The 19,890-nt window shown below is 38.4% G+C and overlaps 1 protein-coding gene across 3 annotated transcripts in view; it reads left to right on the plus strand.

Moving 5' to 3' along the window:
- Positions 1 to 19,890, plus strand: part of grb10b (growth factor receptor-bound protein 10b) — a 116,936-nt gene that overhangs the window by 46,871 nt on the left and 50,175 nt on the right. For 2 of the 3 annotated variants that reach the window (XM_077207981.1, XM_077207990.1), the window contains exons 3-5: positions 313 to 406; positions 16,274 to 16,481; positions 17,871 to 18,012. In XM_077207981.1, coding sequence (XP_077064096.1) covers positions 313 to 406; positions 16,274 to 16,481; positions 17,871 to 18,012 — 444 coding nt within the window. The remainder of the gene's footprint in view (positions 1 to 312; positions 407 to 16,273; positions 16,482 to 17,870; positions 18,013 to 19,890) is intronic. The other variant, XM_077207999.1, reaches the window with a different exon arrangement.

Consider the following 19,890-nt stretch of genomic DNA (forward strand, 5'->3'; position numbering starts at 1 on the left):
TAAAAAAAGCATTATGCTAAACATTGATATTTAGCATATTGATTATGATATTTTACTGGAAGAAAAGGACCAAAATACTGATTAACAAAAAGTATTTCACTACAATGAGATTCTTAGACAACTTTCTGGAGGGATTGAGTTTTCTCCAGGAATGTTCTGTCAAATTTACAAAACTAAACTGATATATTCCTTTATGGACAATAAAAAAATAGTTCCAAAGTGTGTGCATTTGTGTGTCTGTATGTGCGGGAGTGGTTTGATGTCAAAAAAATGCTTTTAGTATGACCACTTTATTGGCTTCTGTCTCTGCAGGATAATGTAGAACGAGCTGCCAAACACAGACAGGCAGATCTGATTGGACCAAGTTTTCAGCAGTCAACCAATCAGAATTCACCCAGCCATCAAGGTCAGTAAATTAACAATTTGCATGTGCAAATTGTGGTTATGGTGTTTTTTTTCTTCTTTGTTCTTTATATCCAAAACAGAAGTAAAGAGTTTTTAATAGATTTGCGGAATTGCTCATGGTTTAATAACAAGTTTGTATGTGTGTGCATACTTGATTATGGGCGGGGGCCGTCTGTCTCACACACTCGGACTTGAGTTGGGGCTGTCTGTTGTAGATGCCTTTTATGGTTGGAGACTTGCTCATTAAGTTCAAACTGGGATCTATATTCAGGCCTCTTCCGCTGTAAACACTCCTGCAGTTCAAAGGCTTGATTTGTAAAGACACAGGGTGCCACTCATTATGCCGCCAACCTAATTGTGCCATACAAAAATACAGAGGCATGATATTTGGAGCATGAGATTTAAGCACAATATCGCCTCAGCATGGGAGGTAGAGCCTAAAGGTTTTTTTTCCTGAAAGTCTGATTCTGTCATTGAAGTAATTGAAGCAGAAATTCACATTTAGCACTTCTCAGAGTACGCCGTGAATCATCGAAGCCGTGACTACAATAAACTCTTGGTTGTAATAATTTAATACCCCTTAAGATTTAATTTGTCCAGTGATCTTTGTCGAACATAGTTTATGTATTTTCTGTTGGTTTATGGATTTTTTAAACATGGCTCTGTAAACATTTATTCAGACTATTAACTGACCACCTTTATCACGTCTAAATGGATGAATAAATGAAAAAACTGGAAGAAAATAGCGAAGCATGTTCCCATGCCTGTTCTTTGACCCTGCCATTTTCATACTCCATTGAAAACAACAAACTGTGACAACAAAGGTCTTATTTTGGGATGCTGGAATGCAGCTAAGAATAGATGAGAAGCATTTGTTTGTCAAATCTCAGATTGAGACCAGAAATTGGTGTTGCTGGATTGAAATCCTGCATGACGTTTACAGATAACTCTCACATACTTATAGTCTTTTAATAGAGTTAAATACCACACTCTATTATTTGTTAGTTAACTGGCTTATGAAACTTATTGAAACTGAGGCAGTTGGTAGAATTTGACATTGTAGGTTTTCAGCACAAATGGTTTACATTTGATGAGTCTACGTAAATGTATTGCTTTCTGGAATCGTGTGGAGTCTGCCTTTGTTCCTCTCTCAGGAAAGGAGCATTCAAGACTGAATTGTGCTGAAGTTACATTATAAATGAAATACATCATCATATTTTGTAGAACTGAAAGATTTATACAACTTGCATTTTTAGTAAGAATGCATGATTTGTATGTATGGATTTTATTGTAATGTTTTTTTTTTTTTGGGTGGGGGGGGGGGGTTGTGGAATATTTTGATTATGGTAATAATTTTCAGGTCGGTATAATCTCTTGTCGGATTATGTTTATCAGTAATAATTCACTGGGGCAAAGATGTATTTCACTGCAAAAAGGAGTTAGCATTGCCTTGTGTCCTACCATTTGAATATTTATATGTACTTTCTTATTTATATGTATGAATAAGTGAATGAATGGGTGAATGTGAGGCAATATGTACAGCGCTTTGGTGGCCATGGGTCTGTTAAAGCGCTATATAAATGCAGTCCATTTACCATTTACCATTTACTTTCTGCTGTCATATGGAATGAAATAATATATCCATATGAATATGATTGGTACTTACCTTTAGTCAGACAGAAATTCTGACCATAGAGATTACTGTGATTGATCATTATATATATTGAACAGACAACCCTATCATGGCATGGGCAGCTCTTGCCCAAATAAGCTGCGATATACAGAAGAGTTCATGCTTCATGCCAGTGATCAAAAATCTGACTAATTGTGACTACACCAGAAGTGACTGTCCTGTCTTGCTTTAAAAGCTAAATGAAATATTTGTAAAAACCACTAAACAATATTGACTTAAATCTATATTAATATAGGTTTTATATATAAAATCTACTTTAATTATATAAAACCTGCTTAAACCTTAAACCCAATATTGATAAAACGCCACATTGACTTTCAAATCAACTTTGCTTCAAGTTGTTTATATATAATTAGATACAAGACCAATATCTATGTGTGTATATTTGTATATTTATCAGGTTTTCTGGAAGAAAAGACTCAAAAGCAGATAGATACTAAACTTAGATTTTATAAGAACTTCCAACAAAAGACTGGGGCAGGCCACCTGACTCTGAGCCAACTTAAAGAGGGGCAAATTAGAGAAGGTCAGACTGACATGGATCAGGCCAGAGAAACAGTCCTTACAGCGATCAGATCCATACAGGAGATGAGAGAAGAGTCAGACAGGCAAGAAGGGCATTACTAGGTGGACAACAGCATAGACTGGGTACTAAGGTTAGTGGCGAGCAAAAAGTCCAACAATGTAATCAGCATCAAGGGATAATCCACGGACCACAACCAATGATGAGTACAAGAGTCTGCACCAGGATGGGCAGTCTGTTGTGTTCTGGCGGGACTGAGAACCAAAGCACTTACTGGGCAGAGGACAGAGATGTAAGCAAAACAAAAACTAAACCACCAGACAAGACCAATAAACTTGACAAGACTAAGAGAGATGCATGTGTCAACGTGAAAGGCACAAAACACACTGACAAAAATCAAGTAGAGAGTAGAAAAAGCTGAGACAATAAAAAAGGGGCATCGGGAGAACGTAAGACATGTTTGACATGGGAGACATGAAAGACAGGGTGGACACAACAGAGGGAGTGGAATATACGAAAGCTGCACTACTGCCGGACTGATGACTTTAGCATTGGTGTATATGGCCACAGATGTACCTCGGAGCCACCCACCGAGGGTAGTCGGCATTTCTTTCAGTGCATCCCCTGGACTGAACCAGCACTTCCATGACTTGAGAGTTCATTGTTTTTACTGCATGGGCTATGGCTTGTCATGTGGTTCTGGTGTTCAAGGAACGGAGCAGGTGCAGAGGGTTCGGCCCACAACCTGCTGGAGAAACCTTGGACTCTGCTCTTAGCTCCATGAATGAATGAATGGATGGATGGATGAATGAGGCATTTATATAGCACTTTACTATGTACTACTGCACACCCAGTGTACATTATAGTCATATCAGGGGTCTCTCCTCAACCACCAACGGTGTGCAGCATCCACCTGGATGATGTGACGACAGCCATAGTACAATGGGGCCAGTGCACTTATTACACACCAGCTATAGGTGGAGAGGAGAGAGTGTGATAAAGCCAAATCAAAGGATGGGGATTATTAGGAGACCAATATTGATAACATCCAATGGAGAGAATGTGGCCAGTACACCATTATACACCCCTACTCTTAACAAGAAGTGTCAAGGGATTTTTAATGACCACAGAGAGTCAGGACCTTGGTTTAACATCTCATCCGAATACTTTTGTTGCATATACAGCCACGTCCGTAACAAAATATGAAAGGTTTTTAAATGTTAAGTTTTTTTCCTGTGCTATCTATGCATGATTATATGGTTATTTGCATTTTATTATTTGTTTAAAATTAAAATTCTCTCAACATTTACTCCCTTTCATGTAATTCTAAAACTGTATGATTTTATTTCTTCTGCAGAAAATAAAATAATATATTTTGATAAATGTCTCCACCAGAAATCTTTGGTTACCAGTATTCTTCAATGTATCTTCTTTTGCCTTCTGCAGAAGAAAGAAAGTCATACAGTTTTGAGTAAGTGATGATATAATTTTGATGAACTATCATGTTAATTAATTGCTAGTTGAGATATTTACTAGTTCTGCGTTCGAAAATGGAAGGCTGGATCGGACCACTGCAGAGTTATTCAAGGTTTCCCTTTGTTGAGGTCAGTTCCTCTCCTACACTGCATAGTTCTGATGGACCCTTAAGCAGCAATATCCAGTGCATTGCATTCTTTAGAAGAAAGAATGGTTTTAGTGTGGTGGGCGGATGGGGCTTATAAGATTATGGAATGTGAAGTATATGAAACTCACTGATTAGATTGATGTTTCCCAAGAACAGGCCTTGATCTCCATTATTGTTTTTTCCAGATTTTCCCTCTCTTGTTATACTCTACTGCTTGACTGCCAGGGGCATTTTTAGCTATCATAATCTCTCTGACTACTTTTTCATGCACACAAAAAAACTCCTTATTGCAAGAAAGCCGTTTAAGGTGTCGTCTCAAACCTGTATAACTTTCTTCTGTGGAATGAAATATAAGATATTTTGAAGAATGTTGGTAACCTAACAGTTTTGGTTACAATTATATATCTTATCTAATATTATATAATCATATATCACATTTCCATTTATATGGTGAAATTCCGCAGGTGAAATGCAGTCATCTCAATAGGAATCCACTTGATTGAGAATTTTGTGTGAGGGACAAAAAAATATCTGTGTGGATTTTACATTAGCTTCAAGTTTATTGAACTGTTAACTCTTGGATTTGATGTGTTTACCAATATAAAGCTGCTGGATTTGGAAGTGACCTCTGAGTAAGCAGTGCTTCATGCCTCGCTACACTATTGACAATCAACACTCCTTGCCTACACAATTTTGTGCCTTGCCTACATAATGTGACCACTTTTATCCCATGACCTCATGTCATCACAGGGCAGAGAATAATATATTGTGTGAAAATGAACTTCAATTCCACCATTATCCTCATACAAGCTAATGTAAAACTATAGCAACTATAAACTACCTTTTGTTTTGGTGTGTTTTTGTAATCTTTGAATCTTGACAGACCCATCACCATTCACTGTTTTGTATATTATATTGAAGAGTCAGGATCAACTCTGCATCTAGCCTACATTAACTAACTTGTATCGCTAACTAAAATAAAACTCAGGGTCCTATTTTCTATTCTTCTCCCACTCCTTCTCTATATGAATCCCCCATCCTTTATATCTCCTTCCTTCCCTTCTTTCCACCCCTCCTGTGTGGTGCTTATATGAAGGCACTGTATTGTTTAGAAAACTTGGGAAAGCTTTATTAGAGTGCTGTCTATATCTGTGAAAAGACTTGCTCCACTGCCTCCTTTCACATGTATACATCTGTGTGTGTGTTTTTGAGGCACATATCTCTCCCACAGGTCTTTTACAGGACGTCCCTGCCAAAGCGACTCCTCCTTTCCCCTTTTAGTACTCCCGTCTCTTTGTTCACTCACAATTTGCATGCTAATTGTCACCAGCTGGATGGCCTAATGAACTCATAAACATAGTGCTATAAAACTTGGTGCTTTTAAAACTTTGTCTTTAACAGTCTTTGGCATAAGTGAAACAATTTAACCACTTGTCTTGGGCAAGGAATCAGCAGCCTCAAATGTGGATTAGCTGAGATGTATTTTGCTACTGTCCCACTAATAGAACCAGACACACAGTGGTAAATTAGCTCATGCACACCACTGCTAAAGTGGACCCATATGAAAATCAGTGCCGTATCAGAGTGTGTTTGGGTATCACGCTTTACTAATCGTTGAAAACTTCCATCTTCCATTTTCCAGTTTCAAACTTGGCTCTAGTTTTTTCATCGGATACCATCCATATTGAAATGAAAGGAAAGGATGCTTAAAATTGGTGTGCAAACGGTAGCTCAGGTAGGTCAAAAACACAAAGAAAAGCATTATAATAATACAATATCAGCAATCACAGACATTCACATACAGACGTTAGCATTACCTGAGGTAATTTTTCCAGACCTTTTTACAGAAGATAAAAGTCACCGTAACCATCACTGACAACGTCCTTAAAGGAGAACTCCGGGCAATTTTTAAGTTAATCTTGATCGTTATACCTTTGTGAGTAATGTCTATAGCAAAAAAAATGAACCGGATTGGTCCTTGCAACACAGAGCTGTTCCCCCAAATGCCCATAGCTCCCACTCAGCTAAAACGGCAGTTATGGGGGCATATACATAAAGAGTGTCTTTGTGCCTCTTAACAGACACAAAATGCAATTAAAATGTCTGTCCAACATAAACAGGGCCCTTACATGTGTACAAGATGCGTTTAGCAACTTAGCCATTGTTTAAATTCACCTAAATGGTGTTTTAGACGGCTAGCTGCAGTCTCGCGCTGATGTCCCGTGGGAACTCATTTGTAGCCGGAAAATGGCAAATAGCAGTGTGCAAGGTAAAAAGCAGTGTGCAGGTGGGAGTATATTATATCTACAAATATAATTGAAGACATAGAAGCTAGTGAAATAATTAAAGTTTTGCAAATAAGACTACAAAAACATATTACTGCACATCTCTCCTCAAGTCGTGTGTGACCAAATGGAAGGATAATTTTTTCTTCAACCGGCCCCGCTGTGTTGTGTCTGTGCAGTCATCCTTGTCAAAGTGTTCGCTGCACATGTGGTAATCTTTAGCGCGTACTTGTATGGGAGTTTGCACATCAAGTTGAAGTACAACTAGCCGTTCTGTAGAATCTCGAGGTCATGGAAAGGAAGACAATGAAAATTTTAAGTTCTTGTATTTTCGCACTCTGTTGCCACAATTCGGAACGGCACAAACACGAACCATTTCTATTTCCCTTGTGAGCAACTCCGATCATCACTCTTCAGACATTACGCTCCTCCCACGTGCACACTGTTCACTTTTTTCCGTCTACACCGAGTTCCCACGGGACTTCACCGTGAGACTACAGCTAGCCGTCTAAAACACCATTTAGGTGAATTTAAACAATGGCTAAGTTGCTAAACGCATCTTGTTCACATGTAAGGACCCTGTTCATGCTGGACAGACATTTTAATTGCATTTTGTGTCTGTTATGAGGCACAAAGACACTCTTTATGTATATGCCCCCATAACTGCCGTTTTAGCTGAGTGGGAGCTATGGGCATTTGCGGGAACAGCTCCGTGTTGCAAGGACCAATCCGGTTTGTTTTTTGTTTTTTTCTATAGACATTACTCACAAAGGTATAATGATCAAGATTAACTTACAAATTTCCCGGAGTTCTCCTTTAATGATCACTGAGATGGCACATTTGGACGAGACAAAAATCAATGAGAAGCTCTGGTAATAATTACTTTACCCTACCTCTCCATGTAAAACTAATCCCGTACGAATAGGGCTTAAGACAGTGGTTCTCAACTGGTTTTGCCATAGGACCATTTTCTCATAGTTATTAAGCTGCAACCCAATTTTTTTAGGAATCTGACCTTATTCCTATATATACTGTATATGAACTGAACTGTAAATTAAGCATAACGCAACTGCTCCTGATGAATAGAATGAACATTATACCTGCCTGTAAATCCTTCCCAGCCAACACACAACTTAGCTGTTACGTAGTTTATTGGTACTTTTTCGTAATTTCATGACTTACTAATTGACAATGTAACTACGACTTTGCATGCTCGTAACTTCGTTTGCTCTTTATATATTGTGAAGTTATATATAGCGCACGCCTTCGCATATGTGCATGTAATTGAAGATTGTGTGCTACAAACACGGTATAACGTTTTTCTGAGGTGAGAGTTTATTTATCAATGCCTCAGAAAAGGGATCTCACTCAGAACAGCCAAATTCGACACACCTGATCAAATAAAGTAGCACATAAAGATAATACATACCAGAAAAATGTCTCAGGTTGCGTATGCAACCAAGTTCCCTGAAAAGGGGAAAGAGACGCTGTGTCTTTAGTTGTTGATGATATGGGAGATGCCATCAGCATGACCAGTGTCTGAGGCAAGAGTCAACAAATGGCAATAATCATTGTCAGACGGCAGTCCATGAGGTCACACATGGAGCGCCCATGAGTATATAAGAGTGCCTGAGTTGCACGTCATTAACTGTTTTGTCTGACGGATCGTACGTCCCTACCATTATTCAGGAAGTGAGGCAAACAAGAGAAAGACATATTGGAGTTTGCCCAAAAACTCTCTTAAACCAGGCTCTATAATCACAAGAAAGCCACTTTTATTATTTTATTCCCTACTTAAAGATCCCAATGTAACTGGGGGAGAGCAGCGCATACCCTGACTTGCCTATAGAAGCACACATTCAAGGGGAGCGTATATCCCCACTTCAAAACTCAACAATAGTTGGGGAGGGTGGCAAAGAAATAGAGGGAAGTTTGCAGACTGCCCACCATACAGTAATTCCGTTTACACTGCAGCAACCCTAAGGATGTAAGGCTTAAGCATGGTCCCTCTAAAGAAGGAAGCAAACATAATCTGTCTCCAATCTACTTTCCAAGCCTTTGAGGTTGGAGAGGGCAATAGAGCTGAATTTTACAACTCCATCCACCCCTTTAACTTCTCTATACGAGAACGCATGCAGGTCTATGTAGGCAGACCCCAACGTCAGCATAAGCTTAGAGTGAGAGAGAAAAATGTTTTCTATCTCTGCTAAATACCACCCCTTCAACCCTCATGGAACCCCCAGAGAGGGATACATCTCATGAAAGCTGCTGACTGAGACCCCAGCTCTGTAAACATCTGTACGAATGCCTCACCGGCTGACTGAAGTAGTCAGAGTGTGAGATCAAAGCATTGAAGAGAAAGATTTTCTCTTTCTCCTTGTCACAGATGTCTCTATTGCAACTATAGAATGGCAGATGCACTCGCTGTGTGCTTTGTGGCACGAATGGCTAGATCTGTGGCTTGTACAACTTTTTTTTGTTTTTTTTGGACAGCTTCAGACCATTCAATAGGTGGGCATGGAGTCCCCACAACACCTGTGTCCCAACACCAACACTCTTCACAGTGAGGGGATACCACCCTATGGCAGCACTGCTGATCGGAGATTGAGCAGATTTCATAGTATGCAAGGCCCCACAGGCCTGCCTCCGCAAATGCCTTGTCATGAGCCACAAGGTGGTAAGCAGAAGAGATAGACTTATTTCATAACATCTGCCTCTACACTGCCCACCTGCGTCCCCATGATCGAAGTTGTCATGCTGAACCAGACTCTAGACTCTCATCACTCCAGAGAGAACCAAGCAATAACAGAGCCTCCTTCTCTGAATACATTGCCATGAGTGCCTCCAACTCCCTCGAGAGCTGAATGCGCTCTGAGCAAACGCTAGATTCTTATCCCTTGGGAGAAAATCAAGCAAGAACAGAGCTTCTTACCACAAATGTAAAGTAATGAGCGCATCCAGCTTCCTTGAGAGTTGAACGCGCTCCAACAGACTCTTGTCTTACACGCACATACAAACAAGCGGCTCCTGAAGACAAAAAAGCTGAGATGTGTAACTCAGACACCTCATATGGCACTCCACACGTGACGTCATTGGCTGTCGTCTGCCAATGATTATTGGCAATTGTTTACAAGTACTTCACCTGTGGGAAGATGAATGTGTATTTAATAGTGGTCCTTTATATAGTAGAAATGTGAAATTATTTTTGAAATTGAAGCATTCTAGACTGAGAAAAGGCAGAAATTGTTTTTTTTACTCATGTGGCTGAAAGACAACAACTCCCAGAATGCACTTGCTTTGCTGCCCTTACGAGGCCAGGCCTCTCCCAAACCACGCCTACCGGTTACAGGCGGCAGTATCCGAAAAATTGCTGCACACATTCTCTCTAGGCTAATACATACTCTAGTAACAGTAAAGATTTATAGAAAGAACCACAACCAATGTGAGTTATAACTTTTAATTAAAAAAATTATTAATATTAACACTTTTACACTCAAAGCTCTTCCAGAGCTTCAGCTGTTTCCTTATATCCACAGTATTGCCTGTCAGCTGGATATCTCCGTCTGATATCCTGGACAACACATGTGGGCAAAACGAGACGATAGCCTTTACAAAGTCTCTCGCCTTGCAGGACCCATTCCATAAAGTGACGGTAGGCTGTTAGGCGATATTGTCTACAAAACAGTAAGAACAACGTTAGCAATGCGAACTATTTGCACATACAGCATGGTAGCATAGATGTAAATATATAACAACAATAGCTGAGCGGACTAACGTTACGCGGGAATAACATTGTGATAATGCCGGGTGTCCAAACTCTGTTCATTACGTCTTAGTAAAAAAAAGAAAAACAAACCAAATACTCACTTTACACTAAGCCCTCCGTTTGTCCCTGCGGGCTTTGGCTGGCGTTTCCAATTTATCTCGTCCAGAAGAAAATGGCATCGCTGAAATTCGCGCCAGCAATAGGACTCTCTATCTGTTTCCATAGCCGCACAGCGAGAGCACTGACACCACCAGTCCGCCCCAGCTCGAGTCTGGGGCTGGGCTCGAGTCAGGTCTTGCTCCCCTGCTGCAGCAGCTGCTTCGGCCGCCTCTTGTTCCTCCATCTCCCGCAACTGTTCATCGCTGTATTGCGGCTTGTACAGGTAGATTCTCGCAACATCAGATTCTCGCAACAGATCTTCAAAATCCCCTTCTGCCATTTCAGCTTCAAAACTACCTTACGCCATCGTGATTAGCCTAACGTTACTATACAAACTTTCTACACAGCTAGAGCCTGTTAGCTTAGCTTCTACGGAAAGATGGCTGACATTATCTTTACATTCTGTGAGTGAGATCAGAGATCACAGTCTTCAGTGTCACCTGATCATTCAGAAATCATTCTAATATATGTTGATTTGGTTCTCAAGAAACATTTCTTAATATTATCAAAGTTGAAAACATTTGTGCTGCTTGGCTTTATTTTGTGTGTGGAAACCATGGTTGTGGAAACCATGATGCCACATACCAGGATTTTATCAGGATTTGAAAGAACAGAATTAGTTTGAAATAGAAATCTTGTATTAGTCTGCATTATGATTGTACTGTCACTGTTCATGAATTTAATGTGTCCTTGCTGAAAAAAAAAACAGTACTAACCATTGACTTGGACTGAAACAAATCCACATTTGACTCTCAATTGTTTGGAATTGATTGGTTCTTGACTCTAATCCCAACCGGCCAAGCACCAGCTCAGGCGCTACCACCATTCTGATGTGAAATGGCAAAAGCTTTGGCAAAACTCAATTCACCTCAGCCTGAAATTTAAACAGCTCCAATGGCTATAATCAGATTCTGGCACTGCAGCCTGTACTTTCACAAATAAGTTTAGCAATAGTTTAATCAGATTTGATTTCCCACACTCTAATGAGACAGTACATTTGATGCAGTGTTCCCATGGCTGCTGAGTCAGTTTGCATTACGTTCTGCACTTGCTGAATGCTGAGTACTGACTGCAGCCGGCGGGGCTGGAGGAGCTGTTCTCCTGAATCATTCATGTATTAGAGACGTCTGAGATGAGTCTCAGGCCCTCCTCACAGGCCTCTACCTGAAACATACCAGATTTAAATTTTAATATTTTCTGTAAAAACAAAAAGCTTTTAGAATTCAGTGCCTCATATCCCGTGGAAAGGTTGAATGATGGGTTCATGTATTTGCTGTCTCCAGGATAAGTCTGCTAGCCTGAACACATCTACATGCCAAAATTTTGTTAGTCATAGCGCCACCAGCTGGCAACAGGAAGTGTGGCAAATACAAATGACTTTGACTTAGTCCTCCTATATATACCTAATTAAATGCATTTTGCCCACCGTGCTCTGTTTTCCTCAAGCCACCGGGTCGTGGTGCGAGGGCCTTTTCATCGCTGCTTGCAGCTTTAATTAATAGTAGAACTTTCTTATGTCTACTTTTGTATCATCCCTAAAAGACCTGAATCTTATACATCTCATTATGGACCAAACAGTTACTTTTCAAAGAATATCCTGCTCATTCTTTTCAATTTAATGAATATGTTGCGACTGTCAGTACTTAAAAGTATCACAAACGTGGTCCATATAACTAATTCTGTAGCCCATTCTTGAGAGTATATGAGAGATGTAGAAATCGCTAATTCATGGACAAATCATTTCTTTGAGCATGTGACTGACCTTCAACATTGAAATGTGGTTGAAATGTCAGTTGTTGTTTCAGCATTGAAACATCTTTCTTCAGAATTCAGCATTTTTGTATAGTTCCCTCTCAGTCACATTCCTCATTGAAAGGCACATTAGGTGAGAGTCTTTATCTCCTCAGGTGTGAAACACACATCATTCGCACCTCCTCGCATATTTCCTTTCTAAGCTAAAAGTGTCTTAAAAAATTTTAATCATATTTTTTTATGTGAATTATGATGATTTTCACAACGTTTTGTAATTACAAATTATTTTGTAAATTACAAAAATTCTATAATATCCAGTACTCAAAAGTATTGTGAACAAAATGTTTAGTATGTGTTTTATTGCCTTATTTCAGTGACTTAAATTGTTAGGTTTTTCAACAATCACACATACATGTTATTTTCTCAAAATTACAAACATGTACATACATGTTGCACACATAGTATTGTAGCAGAGTTTGTGCTGAATACAGTGTAATCTGACTTTATCCATTAATAGGTTTATAAACAACTCAGAAAAAATAAAAATAAAAATAAACAAATGTTAGGGCATGTCAAAACCTCACCATGGCCCCAAAAACCCTAAGACCCCCCAGAGGGTTAAGGTTAAATGTTTGTGAAAACATTAACAAAATACATATAGGGCCAGATTTACTAAACTGTGCAAATTTGCGTGTGAGCGCAATTCCAAAAAAGCGAAAATGGGAGTGGAATGTTCTGCACATGATCTACTGGCAATTCAAAGAACACAGATGCAGCCGGATCATTTCCATATTGACCAACGCAATCTAGCGTCTGGTTTAAGACATGCTTTTTTTGGAGTGGTAAATAATGGCTCAGATACCAGTAAATTGACGAGTGCAAACCTTAGTAGCTAAATCAGCTTGCATGATTCATTTAAATACTCCCCTCCCATAAAAGTTGCGTCTGAAAAGGAAACTCCTACAAATGCATATAAGGTCAGCCACAAAAATAACCCTGTCCACTCCTTTTCAGCGCTAACTTTTTCACTGCGTGTCTTTAGCAAATCCTGACAGTATCGTTTTTTAAAGCCAAAAGGGAGTTTGTGTAGGCGCAAGCTGTTAGTAAATCTCTTTTTAACAAGATCTGTATGAAGATGTTATTAAAATTTATTCTATTTGTAAAATCGAAACAAAATTCAACAGTGATTCAACCTTTATCCAGGACTTTGATTCACCCATTAATTAACGTTGAAATGCCTGCTGGGTTTCAACTAATTGCTTGATCCAGTTCACAAAAGTGGTCTGAATGATTTATTGTTCATCAATTAGACTTACTATGAATTCAAAATTGGCAATTATTTATCATCATCATCATCATTATTATTTTATTGTAATATTGTAGTGTTTTTTTAAATGATTTATCAGTGCACATTATTATTATTCATGTCTGTTTAACCCTATGTTTACTTCTGGAGTGCTTGCATAACCCTATCTCAAACAGTTATTTTCTGAAACGTACACCTACAGTCACATTGGTGCCTAAATTTGTAGCTATGCCTCTGTGAGGCTGGTTGAGAACGGACAGTGTATTTGCAAAGTCCAAAAAAAAATAATTTTTTATTTTGGTCATAAAAGGATGCCAACTACAGATTAGAATTTGTCCAGTGTGTAATTTGTTTAGATTTTTATCCACTTGTTTGTTTTAGCACCCTCTGCTGGATAAAAATATCCTTCTGTTTCCATTACAGAGGGCCAAGTTCATGGATATTGCACTGTACTGTTGAAGAAACAGTTCACACGAAAATTAACATTATTTACATATATTCATGTAATTCCAAATCTGTATGAATTAATTTTTTTCAGTGCAATGCAAAAGGAGAATTTAAAAAAATCCTATTGAAGTTTAAATGTCTTTTATATCAAGTCATTTCAATGTATACAATAGCTTTTTGAGAAACAGACTATTTTAATGATGTCTGATTTGTCAACAAATAAATTGGTGCACTTCACAAAACCTGTTTGAATGAATCAATCACTGGTATAAGTTTTGGGACTCAATAATCTGGTTACAACTCTTAAGCTGTATTATGAATGAATTAATTTCAGACTGTTCATTACTCATAGCTATCGTATGGCTTCAGAAGACTCTGAATATAGCCCACATTTATAACTACTTCCATGATTTTTTTATGATACCTTTATACTGCTTCCATTTTTGAGGCTTTAAACCTTTAGTTACCATTCATTCTAATTTCATGGAAGTGAGTGACAAGAATATACTGGAACTTGTGCTTGATGAATTGCATCATGATTGATGTTTGCCAAATATGTGGTTCAGAGTGCTGTTTTGTCATGCTGATAAGCCATGTTCAATTAAAATATTCACAGCTCTTTCACAGCATAGACCTGTTTGTCTGGTTTCAACACAGTTTGGGTTCAGAGTGAGCACATCCAAAACACTTACCCCTAAAGTAAAAAATAAATAAATAAAAAAATATATACATTGCTTAAATGCCTTTTTGTTTTGTTTTTTGTTATCAGTTAATGTCACCAAGCCCTTCTATTTTATTTTATTATTATTTTTTACACAGGCTTATAAGAACTTTGTCTCTTACCCCATGGCGTGACTTCACTTTGAAACCTCTCCCTGGGCTAAAGCCTCGGTGTGTGAATGTATCTTATAGATATCCAGGATCTCTAAGTAGTGAAGGGGCTTACCTGCATGTCTCTATTAATACATAGGGATCAGCTGATTATCTGATGGGTTTTCAGAAAAAGGTCTTGCAGAGGGCACAGGTAACCCAGCCTTTTGCCAATTGTAATCAATTCCTTCTAGATAAGGTTTTAATATTAAGGTTAATAAGGTTAAATGCATTCCTATAAAAGGAAATTTTGACCAAAACAATTTGTCCACAACATTTGTACCCAGGTCCCCATGGGGAAAAAAAACTTAAAGTACTGCTGAAATAACTACTAAATATTTTTAAAAGTTTGCTGTTGTTCGTCATGCCTCACCTTATAGGTAAAGCATAGAAATATATAAATATATTTTTAAAAAGGTACAGAATGGTCCCTGCATTACTACAAAGATTCAGTTCATTATACATAGATGTTCTATTGTGAACATAATCTAACTTTGTGTTAAGAGATATATTGAACATGTGGCTAGGTGCACACTAAATACAATATATATGTGTTTTTCTTTGTATTTTGTATATCTGTTCCACACTTCAGAACCTTAAACCGTAATGTATTAAAATGGTTCTATAGGCTAATATATATATATATATATATATATATATATATATATATATATATATATATATATATATATGTATGTATAATAAAATTAAAGGGATAGTTCACCCGGAAATGAAAATTCTGTCATCATTTACTAACCCTCAAGTTGTTCCAAACTTGTACGCATTTCTTTCTTCTGTTGAACACAAAAGAAGGTATTTTGAAGAATTTCGGTAGCCAAACAGTTGAGAGTCACCATTGACTTCCATGTTTTTATTTTTCCATACTATGGAAGTCAGTGGGGTCCATCAACTGTTTGGTTATGGACATTCTTCAAAATATCTTCTTTTTTGTTCAGTATCAGAAATCAATTTTTACAGGTTTGAAACAACTTGAGGGTGAGTAAATCAACTATCCCTTTAATGCTTAAGAGCAGGATTGTTACATATAGGTCTGCACATCCCTGAACTACATTGTGAGAGTTTATTAAATTGTAGATCGCCCTCTAGTGGTGTGATTATGAAACACATTTCTGAAAGTTCATAACTTGTGTACTGTATGATAGTTCCAGTCCAAGACGCTTTTTGCTTAATACAATGTTCCAGCCATGATAACAAACCCAATTTAGTGATGGATGTGACTTGAAATACCTGTTCTCCTGCTCAGCAACTCCAGTTGACAGATATATACAGTGCATTAGATCACATATAGGGCTATATCTTCATTTTACTTGATATAACAACCGTTTAATAAACATTTTATACTTGTCTGATAAAAGGTAACTAATTAACTAATAGATGTGTTTTTTTGATGTCTGATTTTCTTCCCCTTTCTCTCCCTACCAGAGGATGACGTGGATCTAGAAGCTCTGATGAATGACATGAACTCTTCCTTTGAGAGTCTGTACACTTCTTGCAGTGTTCAGACTGAATCCATTCCACTGCTGCACAATGGTCAGCCGCAACGACCCGCTGCATATCACACACACGCTCAGTCCACCTCCCCACACCACAGACTGCGGCGGTCCCAGCCTATGCACATCCTCGCTGTCAGGTAAAAACCCTGAAAATATATGAAACACACATACAGTTTCCACAAAATGTATTTAGACTCTGAAGCCACACTTTAAAATGTATGAATGTCATTTTGGGTATTTTTTTTTAAAGAAAGACATTTAGCAAGTTTATAGGTCTGACATTTTTAAACAATCAATATAGAGTTTGAGGGACTGTTTGCACGACACCGATTTCAACTTAAAACGTAAAACCTGTTATTTGTTTTGGCCATTCGTTTACACGACAATGGTGTTTTGGGTGCCTGAAAACTGGAAAGTTTTGAAAACGGGTTTCAAAGTGCAAGTTTTTGAAAACGTGATTCTCTAAAAACGATGACGTTATGCACATGCGTATTACGTGTTCAATCTAAAGTGTTTCATCGCCAATCTAATGGCCTGGCAGCAGAATACAGGGTTTTTAGTTGTTTTCACGGATCTGTGTGAATGGGGATGGTTGTTGCAATGGTGGCGTCTATCAGAAAACTCAAAGGAAAAATGTTTCCGTTTTAAGCATATCATTGTCGTGTAAACGTACCTTAAAATGTACTTGAACCTTTATTATTGTCAAACATTGGGGGAAAATGTTTCTAGTTAATATGATAAAGTGCACCTGTAGTTGAGGGGAAGTTACTTCATACATCCACTAAAAACTACCTTGGGACCAGTTGCACAACTGATCAGAAAAGTAAAGTTATTTAGTGAAGAATTTAGTTTGCAGACAAAACCTGCTTTGATATTGTTATTTAAAACAGCAACATTCAAACATTTCTTAATATAGTCTACAGTAAGTGTACACTTAAGCCACAGAGCACATTTTGCCATAAGAAATATCGAAAAGCAGAGCAAATTACACCAAAACTTCACAGATTTTCCAAAACAATAGGTTAAATGAAGCACACACACTATGACCTTTTTCAGCTTGACTTTCTTTGCCTCCATCAAGAGAGGCACTATTGTCATTCCATTGCTCTGTTATACTGAAACCTCTGAGAATAAATGATTTCCATTTGGTGAGCGTGTTTTTGCCTCTCAGCTGCGGATCAGAGCAGGAAGCTGAGCATAACGAGCTTGTGAACGAGGGTTCACTCAAGCAAAGGTTCACTCAGAGGTTACCTTTCAGGCTTCAGCTCTGAATTCCATATCACACACTCCCTCATGCTCTCAAACCTACGGCACAAATGTGTGTGTGTGTGTGTTACAGCTTTTCTCTGAAGTCCCCACTTCAAAAGGACTCCCTGTCTAATGGCAGCTTAAAAAAATGGCCCAAAATGCTAATGCTGCCCAAAGCCGCCAACAATTTGAGGCTGACAGTAATACTTTTGGCTTAGAGACAAGGTTTCTTGTTGGTAATATAAACCTAAATCTGAGATTTTGCTTTATTCCTCCAGGAGACTTCAGGAAGAGGAGCAACAGTACCGAACGTCCTCTCTACCTGCCATCCCCAATCCCTTTCCTGAGCTCTGCAGCCCTGCGAGTTCCCCTACGCTCAGCTCTGGCTCCTTACCTCAGTGTCAGCCCTCAGGCAAATATGTAAGAGACCCTTTGTTCTCACTGCAAGGACTAGTTTATTCAAAAATAGAATGCCATTATTTACTCATCTCCATGTTGTTCCAAACCTGCAATATTTTCTCTCTTCCATGGAACACAAAAGGAGAAATTCTGAATAATATTTGCACAACACATTTTTATAAAACATCAGGCCATATGTGCTCTAAAAAACAGACACGCGCAAACACACACACACACACACACACACACACACACACACACACACACACACACACACACACACACACACACACACACACACACACACACACACACACACACACACACACACACACACACACACACACATCACACCTGGCGCATATTTGAATCTGATGTGTAATAATGTGCATAAGGTTCTTAAAAAAATGTCTTTCCTTCCGTCTTCCATGAGGTGACGTTGCTACAGTGTAACTACACAAATAAGTACTTAGAAATATTAATTAATTACTTACTTAGGGTTAGGGTTTGGTTTAGGGTCAGTAAATATGCATACTTTACTGTTATTACTATAGAAATTAAGTACATGTAACATGTCATTGGGTCACCTTAAAATAAATTAGCAAAATCAATAGCACACTTTGTTGTATTGACATGAGCAAAAATTAAAGAAATGTATGTTGTTGTTTTTTGTTTTGGTTACACTTTATTTTAAGGTGTCCTTGTTACAGTGTAATTATACATCTAAGTACAGAGTAATATTAAGTAACTACATCTACAGTTTAGGATTAGAGTTTACAGTTTACTTGCAGTGTAGTTACCTAAGAAAGTACTGGGTAATATAAGGTAACTACATGGGTTAGGTTTAGGGATAGGTTCAGGGTTAGTACTTAGTAATAACCCAGTTATTGTAATTGCTATAATAAGTACATATTTTGAAACATGCTGAAATGGAGTTCAGTGTGGTGTATTGCTTTAACATGTGTCCAGACACTGGTTTCCTATGAAACAGGTCACATCCTGTATGGTGTGACTCATATGCTCTTACAGTAAGAGCTCACTTACAGCAGTAATAAAAAGTAATGTCCACACAAATGTCCCCTAAAACGTAATAATATCTTCATCCAAAACAAAATAAAATTATTTTCAGATTTTTTTATGGGCTTTTGCTCGTTAACGGGATAGGACAGATGGGAAGCTATTGAGAAAAGAGAGGAGGTGTGATCGGGAAATGATGGAAGACAGATTTGAACTCAAGTTGCAAATAAGGACCAACGTGCAACGTGTCTAAGATTGTGCCACATGCACTGCATTTTGCCGCATTTAGGATAGTCTTATGTGTGCATGTGTGTCTGTGATGATTTGCAGGCACCTGTATTTATTTGTATACATCGCACATGCATTGTTTGGATCTCTGTGTGTGCATGTGTGATAGCATCTGTTGCGTGCGTGTGTGTGTATATATAGCTATCTCTAGATCTCTGGCTGACATGTGTGATCTGACTGAGGCCCCAATATATTCCTGGAAAGCCCTGTCATTGCTCCAGGCTATCCTCCTCCATATGGGGCCCCGGACTGTTACCGTAACATGGTCCCAATGTTACTTGAAAAATTGCTACAGACATTAATCAATTACCCTAATCCCTCTCTCTTTACTTTTATTGTCCTGTGGATGAAACCCAGTAGGGCTCTAAGTGCTAGAGAAGGCTTTTGGTCTGTACAAAAGAGAAAACAACCCTGGAAGAACGCCTGGAAGTCATTTAAAACAGCTGACAAATCTTCAGTGACTGATGATGTCCATAAATATAATCAAGACATCAAGCACATTGCCTGTTGTTTGAATGTGAAGTGGATGTGAATAGCAGACATTATTTTGGAATATGGGAAATGAGAACATATTTGATGCAGGGCCCTCAAACA

Source organism: Siphateles boraxobius, unplaced genomic scaffold (genome assembly GCF_051911475.1).
Source record: "Siphateles boraxobius isolate OS27281-9 unplaced genomic scaffold, OSU_SipBor_1 12, whole genome shotgun sequence".
In the NCBI taxonomy this organism is placed as follows: Eukaryota; Metazoa; Chordata; class Actinopteri; order Cypriniformes; family Leuciscidae; genus Siphateles; species Siphateles boraxobius.